This window comes from Phalaenopsis equestris, unplaced genomic scaffold (assembly GCF_001263595.1).
Source record: "Phalaenopsis equestris unplaced genomic scaffold, ASM126359v1 Scaffold000091, whole genome shotgun sequence".
Lineage (NCBI taxonomy): Eukaryota > Viridiplantae > Streptophyta > Magnoliopsida > Asparagales > Orchidaceae > Phalaenopsis > Phalaenopsis equestris.
Window position 1 is genome coordinate 316,220 of NW_018164533.1, and position 13,302 is coordinate 329,521.

General features: G+C 35.1%; 1 protein-coding gene across 1 annotated transcript; it reads left to right on the forward strand.

Moving 5' to 3' along the window:
• Positions 1-10,935: 10,935 nt before the first annotated feature.
• LOC110020117 (nucleolar protein 58-like) lies at positions 10,936-13,302 on the forward strand. The gene is made up of 4 exons (XM_020718104.1): positions 10,936-11,100; positions 11,181-11,399; positions 12,061-12,276; positions 12,852-13,302. Exons 1-4 carry the CDS (start codon positions 11,023-11,025, stop codon positions 13,059-13,061), a joined length of 723 nt encoding a protein of 240 aa, XP_020573763.1. The 5' UTR covers positions 10,936-11,022; the 3' UTR covers positions 13,062-13,302.

Genomic DNA, 13,302 nt, shown 5'->3' on the forward strand with positions numbered 1-13,302 from the left:
TTTTTGCATCTTTTTGCTCCAATGATCATAATTCATCATACCTGCAACAAAACATCAAAAATACATTTCTTTAAAGTGCAATATCATCAAAAACAGTGTAAAATAGGTATGAAAATCTCAACATATTTTGCTTTGGTCAGTTCCCTATAAGGACAAGCCCCTATAGTTAATTACATCTTAAGCGGACGTATCACTTAAGAAAACTCTCGATAAAAATCAGGAATCTTTTGTTTTTCATGAGTTCAAAAGGAAGAGTTTTTAACGAACATGATTGTGAATTTTTCAATAGGGATTGGTTCAAAGGTGAAAGATTTTGTTTTAAGAATTAAAGGAAGAAAAGTAGGGGAGTAAAGATCCAGAATAGGTTCTTGGTAATCCCCAAAACTTTCCTAAAGTTTGGCTTGATTTAGAACAATATTAATTTAAGTTAACTCTTGCGAGTTTTATTAATTAGGACTTAGATTTGTGTAATGATGATCTACACAAAAAAGCCTTAGAAAGATAGGAGGTTTTACGTCGAGTGGCTACCCCCAAATACCAAACAAGTTAGGACATGTTGCATATCAGAACTATGCAGGAGCCTAACAAAAAGAGAGATTTTGTGTCATAAAAGATAACCTCAGATTCCAAAAGATTATTATTTAAACTAAGGAAATGTCTTGAACAAGCTGCCAACAAAATCTACTCTAAGTTCCTTGTTGAACTGTCTTCTATTCTTCAAGTCCTTCGATCTTATTATTAAAAGTTTTATTTGTTTTGATAATTTTATAATGAATTAATTAAAGGGTAATGGAGGTATAGTTGAAGCCTAAGCCAAGGCTAAGCTCACTTAAGCTAAGTAATTCCCTAGTGTTATGATTTCTAGGTTCTTCCTAATCTAAGCAACTTTTATTCCTTCATTATTTGTCCTTAACACATGCATTCTATGTTTGATAACAACAGTAAAAGAACATGCATTGAGATACATAAAGCAATAAGTAGAGTGAATAAAGAAACAATATTTTATTATCAAATTTTTATTAAATTTTAATTATTTAATTAGTGGTAACCCAGCCAAGATGTCTATGGCTTCGTCATCCTGGGTCGTCGGATGCTCTAGTTTACTTAGTTCGAAAGGTGGTTGCCCACCAGGACCGGCAGATTCTTGTCAGCATCCACAGCATCCACAGAATGCATCAGAATGCATCATTCAAGGAAACTTCGTAAACTAGAATAAAAGGGGTTAAAGTTGCATTACGTGATCTTTGTGATTAAGATTTGATTAATCCTCGAGTTACTTTGTCAATTTTAGGGTTGAAATTTTTTAGGTTATTTACATATTGTTGTCAGGTTTTAAATGTTTTATTTTAGTTATTTTTGTTCACTTGTTATTATTTATGTGAGGTTGACAACTTTGAAATTGACTTAACCTCAAAGTCATGCTTTAAAGTCTTATTGTGTTTGGTTTAGTTTAAGTTTAAGTTTTAATATGTTTTATGTAAATTTTACCCATCCTGATGTGTTTTATTTTGTTTAATTGATGTTCAAGTTGAGGGGTTTAGGTTTAACTTAGGTTTTAAGGCTATACCTAAAAGGTCCTCCTATGTTCAACCTATGAGTTAGGTTCTAAATTAAGGTTTTGGGTAGGTTTAGCTTAAAGCTAAGCTATGATTCATGTTTGTTTTACCTAAAAATTATGATTGGATTAGGGTTAACTAGCCTAAAGTTTAGGTTAACTAATCTTATTTGTTGGGGTTATCTAACATAAGGTTTACGTTAACTAATCCTGGTTTAGGGTTAACTAACCTAAGCTTTAGGTTGACTAATCATTTGGTTTAAGGTTAACTAACCTTAACTAACCTATGGTTTAGGTTATTTAATCCTATTGGTTTAGAGTTAACTAACCTAAGGTTTAGACTTAGCTAAGCCTATGGATTAGGATTAACTAACCTGAGGGTTTAAGTTAACTAATCTTATGGATTAGAGTTAATTTGTTTAAGTTTAACTAACTTAAGATTTAGGTTAACTAATCCTATTGGTTTAGGGTTAAATAACTTAGGGTTTAGGCTTAGTTAATCCTATTTAGTTAATCATATTGGTTTAGGGCTAATTAACCTAGGGTTTAGGCTTAGCTAATCCTATTGGTTTAGGGTGAACTAACTTAAGGTTTATGCTTAGCTAATCTTATGAATTAGGGTTAACTAACCTAGGGTTTAAGTTAGCTAATCCTATTAGTTTAGGGTTAACTAACCTAAGGTTTATGCTTAGCTAATCCTATGAATTAGGGTTAACTAACCTAGGGTTTAAGTTAGCTAATCCTATTAGTTTAGGGTTAACTAACCTAAGGTTTAGGCCAACTAATCCTATTGGTTTAGAGTTAACTAACATTAGGTTTATGTTAACTAATCCTATGGATTAGGGTTAACTAACTTAAGGTTTAGGTTACCTAATCCTATTGGTTTATAGTTAACTAACTTAAGGTTTATGCTTAACTAATCTTATGTATTAGGGTTAACTAACCTAGGGTTTAGGTTAGCTAATCTTATTGATTTAGGGTTAACTAACCTAAGGATTTGGCTTAGCTAATTCGATTGGTTTAGGGTTAACTAACCTACATTGATTTAGGGTTAACTAACCTAAGGTTTTGGCTTAGCTAATCCGATTGGTTTAGGGTTAACTAACCTAAGGTGTATGTTAACTAATCCTATAATCCTATTGGTTTAAGGTTAATTATCCTAAGGTTTAGGTTAATTAATCCTATTAGTTTAGGGTTAACTAAGCTAAATTTTAGGTCAACTAAGCTAAATTGTAGGTCAACTAACCCTATTAGTTTGGTGGCTAACTAATATAACCCCGAAGTTGGCTAACCAAGTATTGGGTTTAAATTGGGTTGACCCTAAGGGGATGAATTCAAATCAGTCCTAATAATGCTAGGAGACCAACATGAACCCTAAATAGGCTAGACTAGGTTTAACTTGAGCTCGAGTTAGGCTAACCTAACCTAACTCAAACCTACTCCCCTAATTAGTGAATTATGATTATTAAAATGGTTTTAAATATGTTTTTAAGGTTTTCAAGATCTGTTTAAAGTCAAAGAATAAAATCAAGGGGGATTTGGAAATTCCACATTTCTTATTTTCTTAATTATTTAAAATGACTCGTTTCACTTAAAAAAAGAAATCTCCCTACAAAGAAATCAAAATGACTTAAAAAAATCAGGCAAGATTGTTTCCAAGTCATTTAATAACTCAGCTAAATTTCATATTTTTTCTCATTTATATTTTAATTTTTATGATTTAAATACTCCACAACTTCAAAAATTAATTTAAAATTAATTTAAATATATTTCCTTAATAAAAAATCATGATTTTAGTTTTGATAAATTCTCCTCATTTTTTTGAGTTCATAACATCTTTCAGTTTATTTTTTAGAGTTTTCAACAAAAGTTATGCAATTTTGAAGTTTAGTTATAATTTCTAGAATTAAAAAATAATAATAATCCCAAATTTTCTCTTCTCCCTCGTGTCACACACGAAGCCGGAACCCGCGACGCACACTTGGAGGAGAACCGACGGCCGAAACTTTTCGGAGTCCGTTATCCGCGGATTCTCAACCAAATTTCACGTTCTTAGGCTCGTTTTGTTCAGCTCGAAGAGTATATCACATCCATAAGAATACTTATGTGTTTTATGATCTACTTTTCGTTTTGGAAGGGATGAAAGCTTAGGATCATCGTTTCAATTTAAGAGATATATCTGAGCCTAAGAGGTTTGTCCTCAATTAGTTTTGAATAAGTAGGCCTTATTGAGCTTATCCAACTCATCATGGCGTCGGCTTGATGTCGTTCTTACGTCGGATTGGAAGTTCGTCGGAGTTGACTTGACCTCACTTGGAGGAGGCGTTAGCAACCGCCAAAATGATGGAAAATAATTGATCTGGCTTCCTAAGGACCTAAGAAGGCTAATATAACAATTTGGGCGAGTTTCAGAAGAGTTTTTCGTGCAAAATTGAAAGGTAGTCGTGAGCTGTAGAGAGCTTTTCTGGCGGTGGTGGCGATTTCTGGCGGCAGCGATGATGTGGGTTGGGTTGTTCAAGTCAAGGGCTACACATTTTGTTAAGGATGCAGAAGGTTTGGGAGGCTCTATGGAAAGTTGGCTTGGCTTCAGATTTTCTGGCGACGCTGGCGGTTTCCAGCGAGGGAGAAGGTAGGGAGTTGCTGCTATGTAATGTCAAGGAGAAAAGAGTGTGAGGGAGGTAGTGTGTGAGCTTGAGGAGAGTTTCAGTTATTATAGAGGAGAAGGAGAGAGAGAGAGAGAGAGAGAGAGAGAGAGAGAGAGGCGCATGCGTGATTTATCTTTTTTTTTATTTTTCATCCTACAGCACAGGGAGAGAGAGAGAGAAAGAGGGAGAGAGAGGGAGAGGGAGAGACCCGGTCCACCGAAATTTAATTAGTTTCCTAATTAAGAATATCACCTATCGCTCATTTACCACATCCCACCTACCGCTCACCTACCTCTCACTTACCACTCTCATGGTTTCTATAAATAGTCTCTTTTGGCTTAAAGGAGAAGTCAAGCCAAGCAAGGCCAAGCCAAGTCATCTTGAGAGATAAGAGAAAGAGAGAAAGAGAGAGAGAGAGGAAGGGAGAGAATAAAATAGTGATTTTCTTGTAAACATCGAGGCGCTCGACGGTGCAATTCCTTGAAGAAATAAAATCCTCTGCAGCTCCGTGGACATAGGTGAATTTGTCGAAATACATAAATTTGTGTGTTGCTCTGGTGTTTTTCTGCATGCAATTTTTCTCTTTCCATTTTTCACTTTATTGTTGTTGTTTTTCACAACAACTGGTATTAGAGCTTAGGTTCGAATCTAAGGAAGAATGATGAACGAAAATGAAGTGATGATATCGGGGATCGAGAAGTTCAATGGCACAAATTTTGCTTACTGGAGGATGCAGATAGAGGACTACCTCTATGGGAAAAAACTCCATCTTCCGTTACCTGGAAAATGACCAGAAAAGATTGACGTGGCGGAATGGAGTCTGTTGGATCGACAGGTTTTGGGGGTTATATGATTAACCCTGTCGAGATTGGTTGCTCACAACGTCATCAAGGAGAGGACTACTGCAGATCTCATGAAAAGCCATCGGAGAATAACAAGAAAAAGTTATTTAAAAAGTTATTTAACTTGAAGATGGCTGAAGGTGTGTCTGTTGTTCAACACCTAAATGATTTCAACATTATCACAAATCAGTTATCGTCTATTGAAATTAATTTTGATGATGACATACGTGCACTGATATTGTTGGTTTCATTGTCAAATAGCTGGGAAGCCATGAGGATGGCAATTAGTAATTTTGTATGTAAATCTAAGCTGAAATATGATGATATTCGTTATTTGATTTTGGCTGAGGAGGTGCACATGAAGGATTCTGGTGAGGTCTCGTGTTCAAGTTCGGCGCTGAATGTTGATTCCAGAGGGAGATCACTTGACATGAACTCAAATAGAAGAAGATTAAAATCAAAGTCTGATCAGCAGACAACCTGTTAGAATTGTGGCAAGGCTGGCCACATAAAAAGGAACTGCATTAATCCTAAGAAGAAGGAGAATAATTGTGCTAATGTTGTAACTGAAGAAAGACAAGATGCATTATTTCTGACAGTTCACACTTCTGTTGATGACTGGATACTGGATTCAAGGGCTTCCTTCCATACATCTTCTCAAATGGAGTTAATGCAAAATTATGTTACAGGTAACTTTAGGAAGGTATATCTGGCTGATGGAAGAAATTATATCTGGCTGATGGAAAAGCTCTAGACGTGGTGGGGATGAGAGACATTGATATTGCACTCCCTAACAAGAGCAAATGTACTTTGCAAAAGGTCAGAACGTTCCAGAGTTGAAGAAAAACCTCATCTCTATTTGACAGCTCAATGAGGGTGGTCAATCGGTGGTGTTCTCAGATAGCACATGGAAGGTTACCAAAGAAGCTTTAGTGTTGGCTCAGGGTAAGAAAACTGACACACTATATATGACTACATGTTTACTCAGGTGTGGACACATGAGTCAGAGATACATTATGGGGAAATTATGGGGAAGCAGAGCAGAAGAAGGTCAATTTCCTGAAAAGTGGTAGAGCGCCAAAGGCAGGAAAATCGGACCTTATAAAGATAAATGGTAGAGAACCACAGAGTTATGAATAAATCTTGCAAGATGAGAATTTAAGCAAGTGGGAGCTGACCAAGAAGGATGAGACAGATTCCCTGCCAGGGAATCAAACTTGGGAGCTGACAAAACTTCCATCAAGGAAGAAGACATTGCACAACAAGTGGGTCTACTGGGTGAAGTCTGTGTTTGGTGGCAGTAAGAGCTACAAGGTTGAACTTGTTGAAAAGAGCTTTCAGCAGGGGCAGGATATTGCTCATGCAGTGGGAGTTGTAAGTAGATACAAGAGTAACCCAGGAAAGAGCTTGGTGGTACAAGGCTCCGTTGACGGTGATATGTCAACTAAGGGTGTTACTCATGAGAAGCTAAAGTTGTGCTCAACTTTAGCTTGTCTTCTGGCATGAAGACAGAGGCTTCGAGTTGCAGAGGTGGAAGACATCATGTTTGAGAAAAATGTCAGTACAACTAGTAGATGATGCAGCCAGTAGGTGATGCCATTAGTGTCCCGGTCTCCAAGTGACAGAATTGTTGGGTAATGTGGAGACTCGGTCCACCGAAATTTAATTAGCTTCCTAATTAAGAATCTCACCTACCGCTCATCTACCACATCCCACCTACCGCTCACTTACCTCCCACATACCGCTCTCATGGTTTCTATAAATAGCCTCTTATGGCTTGAAGGACAAGTCAAGCTAAGCAAAGCCAAGCCAAGAAAGGCCAAGCTAGGTAAGTTTAAGCCAAGTCATCTTGAGAGCTAAGAGAAAGAGAGGAAAAGAGAGAGAGAGAGAGAGAGAGAGGAAGGGAGAGAAGAAAATAGATATTTTCTTATAAACGTCGAGACACTCGATGGAGTAATTCCTCGAAGAAATAAAATCCTCTGCAGCTCTATGGACGTAGGTAAATTTGTCAACCACGTAAATTTGTGCGTCGTTCTGGTGTTTTTCTACGTGCAATTTTTTCTCATTCCATTTTTCACTTTATTGTCATCGTTTTTCACAAAAGAGAGCATGCACATGTGAAACTATCATTCCCCGCATTTCCACTTGAATTTGTCCTCGTTGTGAAATGAACGTCCCTCCAAGGTAAAATCGATGTTCTGGACGTGCTCGCGAGGTCCATTTCGTCATCTAGGGTCGTTCGTACCACTTTTTTCTGCAATCGGGTCAAAAATGCGTCAAATTTAATTTTCGAGACCGATACCACACATGCGAAACTCCAAAAGAGTAAAGAAGCGTATTGAATTTTTAAAATGAGGCGGGGCCCATTTCTAAGGCTCTAAGATAGTCAAAGGAAAAAACCTAAGGCTAGACCCCATTCAATTTGGCGACTTTGGTCAAAGTAAGTGAATTTGGTCAAATTGAACCAAATGGATGGTCAAGAATTAGTTTTAGGGGTGTTTGAAATAATTTTGGAGGATTTGAGAATTTTTGGGCTATGAGTGACATTTTGATAATTTTGACAAATTTATGTCAAAGTGGTTAAAAAGTTGATTTAAATGCTCAAGGTGATTTAGGAAGAAATTTGGAGTCAAACGACAGTGTCTGGGGTCATTTTTGATCAATGTGAAAGATTTTATGATCCCCAAAGCATTTTTAAGTATTCGTTATTGTTGGCATCAATTTTTGATGTTATGTGTGTCCGAGACGTCTATATTACCTAAGGAAGACGTCCATGTCGTTAACTCTTCGTGTCCGAACAACCCCGAATAACGAAACGGACCACGCGAGTGAGTCCGGAACGTTGATTCCACTTAAAAAGGGCATTCGTTGCACCACAATTTCGCGGGCGAAGTAAAAATGCGCAAATTATCGTTTTGACCCAAATAGCTAAAAAGGTGGTCTGAACGATCCCGAACGATGAAACGGACAGTGCGGTCGCGTCCGGAACGTCGAATTTACCTAGGGGAGAATTTCATTTCGCTACGATGAAGTGTTCAGCAAAAAAAAAGGAGACGGAGAGATAATAATAATAATAATAATAATATTTTTATTATTGTTAAATAAAAAAATAAAAAAAAAGTTTTCCTTTTAAGAAAAAAAAAAAAGAAGAGCCTTAACTTCCTCCTCCAAACCAACGTATCCCTCTCTTTTTTTTGATGTTTTTGCAAAAAAGCCCCTCTCTCTCTCCTCTATCCAAATAAACGAAAACAGTTATTTTGGTGTCGAGGTGCCAAAAACTTGTCCAAAAGTATGCCAATATTATAGTCAAAATTCTAAGAAAGACATAAGGAATAATTTGGTGTGATTTTTAGGACTTATCAGGGACTCTGGGATATTTTGGAAAAATTTGATATTATGGGTGTCCACGGGTATTTTGGTAATTTTTTTGAAAATTGGGTATTTTTGCATTTTTTGGGTTTCAAATGATCTAAATGATAATATCAAATGGTTTAAAGTGAATTTTGTGATTCAATGACAGTTTTGAGGAATTTTGAAGAATTGGAATATTCAAGTGGGGTATTTTTTTAGGAGAAATTGGGTTCAAATAATTTTAGTCAGCCCCATGAGTGTGTAATGATTACAACATTGTAATATGAAAATGCAATGTTTATGATGATCATGGTGGTTATGAATGACGATGCAATGTATTGAAGTCCAAAAGGTGTAGAACAGTACAAGACTTTCCTATAGTGTATAGGTCCTATAGGAATTCTCGTTAGGGTTCCCTTTTGTAATATCTAATTTTTGTATTAAAGATTATTGATCACATATAGAACCAACATAGAGAACAAAAATTTGGTTGAAATGTCTAAGGAGAAGGTGGGTACCATTTCTAGGATGCTAAGATAGTCATCAGGAAAGTCTTAAGGCTAGATCCTAGTCACTAAAGGAAAGACCCAGAATCCTCACCAAAAAGTGAGGTCAACATGGTGTTAGGGTTCGTCCATGGGAATGAGTAGAAGAAGAGGTAGATAACAAGGGAAGAAGAGGACGCTTACTTGCGTTATTACGCCATCCACTCGAGTGGCAAGGTGTAATTACGCCCACCATTCGACATAATCATGTCAGTGATGACACGTAAGCATAGGTTGGGTTGGTGCTAGGGTTTTGACTGCTCTGTGGGGGGAATGATGCGACGTGCCTACGCCACTACTGACATAGTTAAGCTGACAGTGGTGTAACTATGCCAAATTGTAGTATATCAATGCCAACATAAATATATTTTTTTATTAATATTTTTTTTTATGTTAACTCCTTTTTCAACTTTTAATTCTTTTAATGGATCTCTTCTTTGATTCTTCCTTTGTGTTTTTTTCATATGTTAACTACTTTGTTTTGTTTTAATTACTAATGAACTCCTCATAACCCCTAAAATTCACTTTGCATGAAACATCCACCCAAGAAAAGATCTATAAAAGTATTGGGCAAGAGAAGATTAACCAAAAGAGAGGTTAACATGGACATAATATTTTATTACGAGAAGTATCTCCACCAACATGTATAGATCCCTTTTTGGTAGATGTTCCATTTCCCTTTTATTTCTAACTCCTTTTTCAACTTTTAATTCTTTTAATGGAATCTCTTCTTTGATTCTTCCTTTGTGTTTTTTTCATGGAAATGTTTTTCCTATTTATAAATTCAACCTGAAAAATAATAGGAACATCCAATGACATCTCTGGAGCATCCCTCAAGTCTATTTAATGCTTCAATTCATCAATTGCTAATTTCTATGGTTTAATTGCACTATTCAATGTAGTTTCCTTGAAATATATCTTCTTATATGCTAGACCTTCTTCTTTCACAATGAACTTGAGTAGAGGCTTCTTGTCTTGCACACATCAAAAAACTTATGTACATCATACATACATCCATACATCATATGCATAAATACATGGATCATACATCACATAAATAATATACATACGTACAAAAGTGCATACATACAAATAAACATACATTAATACATATACATATGTGCATCATTTAGACACACATCACTTACACACACACACACAGACACATATACACACACACACACAAGTGCGCACACACACACACACATGTAGATCACATACTTATATACCAACATACAAACATAATAAAATGTAGTTCATACCAAATAATACTACGGAGTTGATTGTATGTTGATTTGTATTCAACCTTAGATTAGCTAATCAAATATTTTAAAAAATAATATGTTACAATTCATCTACCATTCAAAACTACTAGAAACTTTGAACCTAATTCTTACCACAATGATTTTATAGGCCTATAACTCTATTTTTTAATATTAATTATTTATTATCTTATGCTTGAGTAAGCCAACCTTCAAATATTAAGTTTAACACTTTTGTAGAAGATAAAATAACCAACTTAAGAACTCTCTCACAATCCCTTTTGATAGAACTAGATTCTCTAATTGTTTGATAAAAAAACCTACATATAGATTATGCCATCTTAATTTTATTAAAATAAAATTCCCTCCATTTTTAGGCTTAAGAAAGCAATTATAACTTATGATTTATTACAATGGGAAATAATAGTTCAAAATTTTGGTTTATAAAATTATCACAACAAATTTACAAAGTAGTTTATCATTTTATAAGAACAATTAAAATAAAATTATAAGATCTAACTAATTGATCAAAAATATAACAAGCAATACCAACATAATCTATATGTTGATCATGCTAACCTCGTGGGAATAATTAGCTTACCAGGAATCCAATGCCTTTCTACGGCCCTTTTAAATCATACAAGCCGTCCACATTATGTCACCAACTTATTTCCTGCCTCGCAATCCGTAAACTGTGGAATACAATAACGCACCATGCTAAAAAACCTCTCTTTCAACGTCTGCAACTATAAATATCCATAAATGGAGAAGAAAAACTCAGAAAAAAATATTAAGCCATAGAAACTACATTAATTGGTCGCCATGGCTGCGGAAGTTGGTGGATGGGAGGAGGTGCAGAGAGCAGACGCTTACGAGAAGCAGGATGTTGCTTCAAACACTGTAAAACATTTGAATTATATTCTAATTTTAGTATTATTATTTGTATTTTATTACAATTAGGATATTATTTGCATGAACAGGAAAGCGAAGGATTGGGCCCTGTTTCAAGAGAATCCAAAGAGAAAATGGAGGGTAAAGTGAAGTATAATGGAGAGGAAAAGCAACAGGACGCCTCTGCTGTTGTTGGAGATGATGAAGGAGATGAAGAGCTTCATTGCCGTCATCACAGTTCTGATTCCGACACCAAATCCAACGGCTCTGGAAATAACTCCGACAATAGCTCTAAATCAGCCCCTCAGGTGCTACTAAATCTTTATTGCTTTACAATTAATTTTTATAAAAAAATTATAAGGATTTAATTATTCGCTCAAGAAATAAAAAAAAAAATTAAAATGATTGAGCATTAAAAATAAGATGGTGTTGAGACCTGAATGTTGGCCTTTAAAAAGAGAAGTATAAAATAAAGTAAAGAATTGCTTGGCACTTAGAGACAAAAAGCGAAATGGATATATCTGTGATAGGGTTGGTGTAGCTCTAGTGACAGATAAGATTAGAGAGAGTCATCTTAAATGGTTTGGTAACATTAAACGTCGACCATCTGATGATCCTGTTAGGAGAGTGTATGTTTTAGATTCGAAAAATTGACTTATGTTAAGAAAGGCTGAGATAGATCTAAGAAGACGCTGGCATATTGTATAAATAATGTTCATAATATATTTGAATCATATGAAAATATGATACACGATAGAATGCAATGAAGAAAAAGGATTATGAAGCCGAGTCCATTTAGTGGGATAAAAATTTGTTGTTGTTGTTGTTGTTGTTTTTGTTGAATATTTAAAATAAATTTCTCCTAAATCAAATAAATTGGAAAATAACTAATTATAATTTTAATTTTTTATCTTCTCTAATTCCAATTTCGTTTCATTACTTCTCTTACAACCTGTTGGTACCAAACAGTGTAATTCTAAGGAGAAAGCTATGAAGAAGAAACAGAAGAGAAGGTCTCTGAAAGGGAGATCAAAGAAGAAAACAACTGAACCGAAAGATGAAGACGAGCTTCAATACCAGAGCGGTGATTCAAACAACAATAATTCTGGTGCTGATTCTGATAATAGTACTAAATCCAACTCTAGCTCTAAATCTAACTCTGGTACCAAGTCTGGCTCAAACTCGGTAATTTCCATCATTTTTCTCAATGCTTTATCAGCAGCAACGTACAGTAATGGATTCTGACAAGTTGAAAAAATATTACATAAGAAATCTGTGGTTAGAAATGATATATATACATGTACAACTAATAAAACAGCAGTATGACTTCATTATCATCTTGTAATTTAACTGAAAATAAGAATTTTCTTATAATTGCATGCTCTTGATGTACTGCAACACCATCATTTTATCTTGTGCCTATTTATAACAAAACATAAATTCACCTCACCATTGTCAGGGGGAAAAATGCTATATTATACTTTTAACATAGCACCCAATTCATGCATTTACTTATCTCATACCAAAACTTTCATTTTTACAAACACCCAGACCCAATTCCGTCATATGATATCGAAAATAGCACTAATCACACTTGTCAGCAATGAAATTTATATTTTCATATAAAGTTAAGGTTTTGTGCTTGTAAAAATGAAAGTTTTGATGAGAGATATGTAAATGCATAAGATTTTGGTGCTACTTTTGTAAATTTTCGTTTTTTTTTTTGGTAAATTAAAAAGAACAACAACCGTTCTGCACAGGGAAACGAGAAAAAGAAAGAAAAAAAGGCTAACTCGGAGCAAAAGAAAGATGAGGCCATTAATAAACAGAAGGAAGAATCTGGGCAAGATAAAAAGCTCACAGAGGTTGCTGATGAAATCAAAGCGGAGGAAGAAAGCAATAGTGATAAGACAGCATCAAAGGAAAAGAAGGGAATAATTGGAAGGATCATGGAGAAATTGCCGGTTTAATTGCACAAATAACAACTGATTACAGCAGAAGAAGCATGAAATTTCTGCTGGCTTTGTTTAAATAAATGTGATGATATAATAATATGGGATGTTCTCAAGTCATTGAATATGTTGGTATAAGAATCATGTGCAACGGTGAAGAATCTCGTGCACTAAGTATAAGAGGCCTTCAAAGCCATATTATTACATAATCAATGTAAATAAATCATTGCATAAATGAAATTATGAAATTTTACAGTTT

Coding starts and splice junctions, on each gene's coding strand:
- LOC110020117 (XM_020718104.1), top strand. CDS start 11,023: ATGGCTGCGGAAGTTGGTGGATGGGAGGAGGTGCAGAGAGCAGACGCT. Junction 11,400..12,060: donor GCTCTAAATCAGCCCCTCAG/GTGCTACTAAAT, acceptor GGTACCAAACAG/TGTAATTCTAAGGAGAAAGC. Junction 12,277..12,851: donor CCAAGTCTGGCTCAAACTCG/GTAATTTCCATC, acceptor CGTTCTGCACAG/GGAAACGAGAAAAAGAAAGA.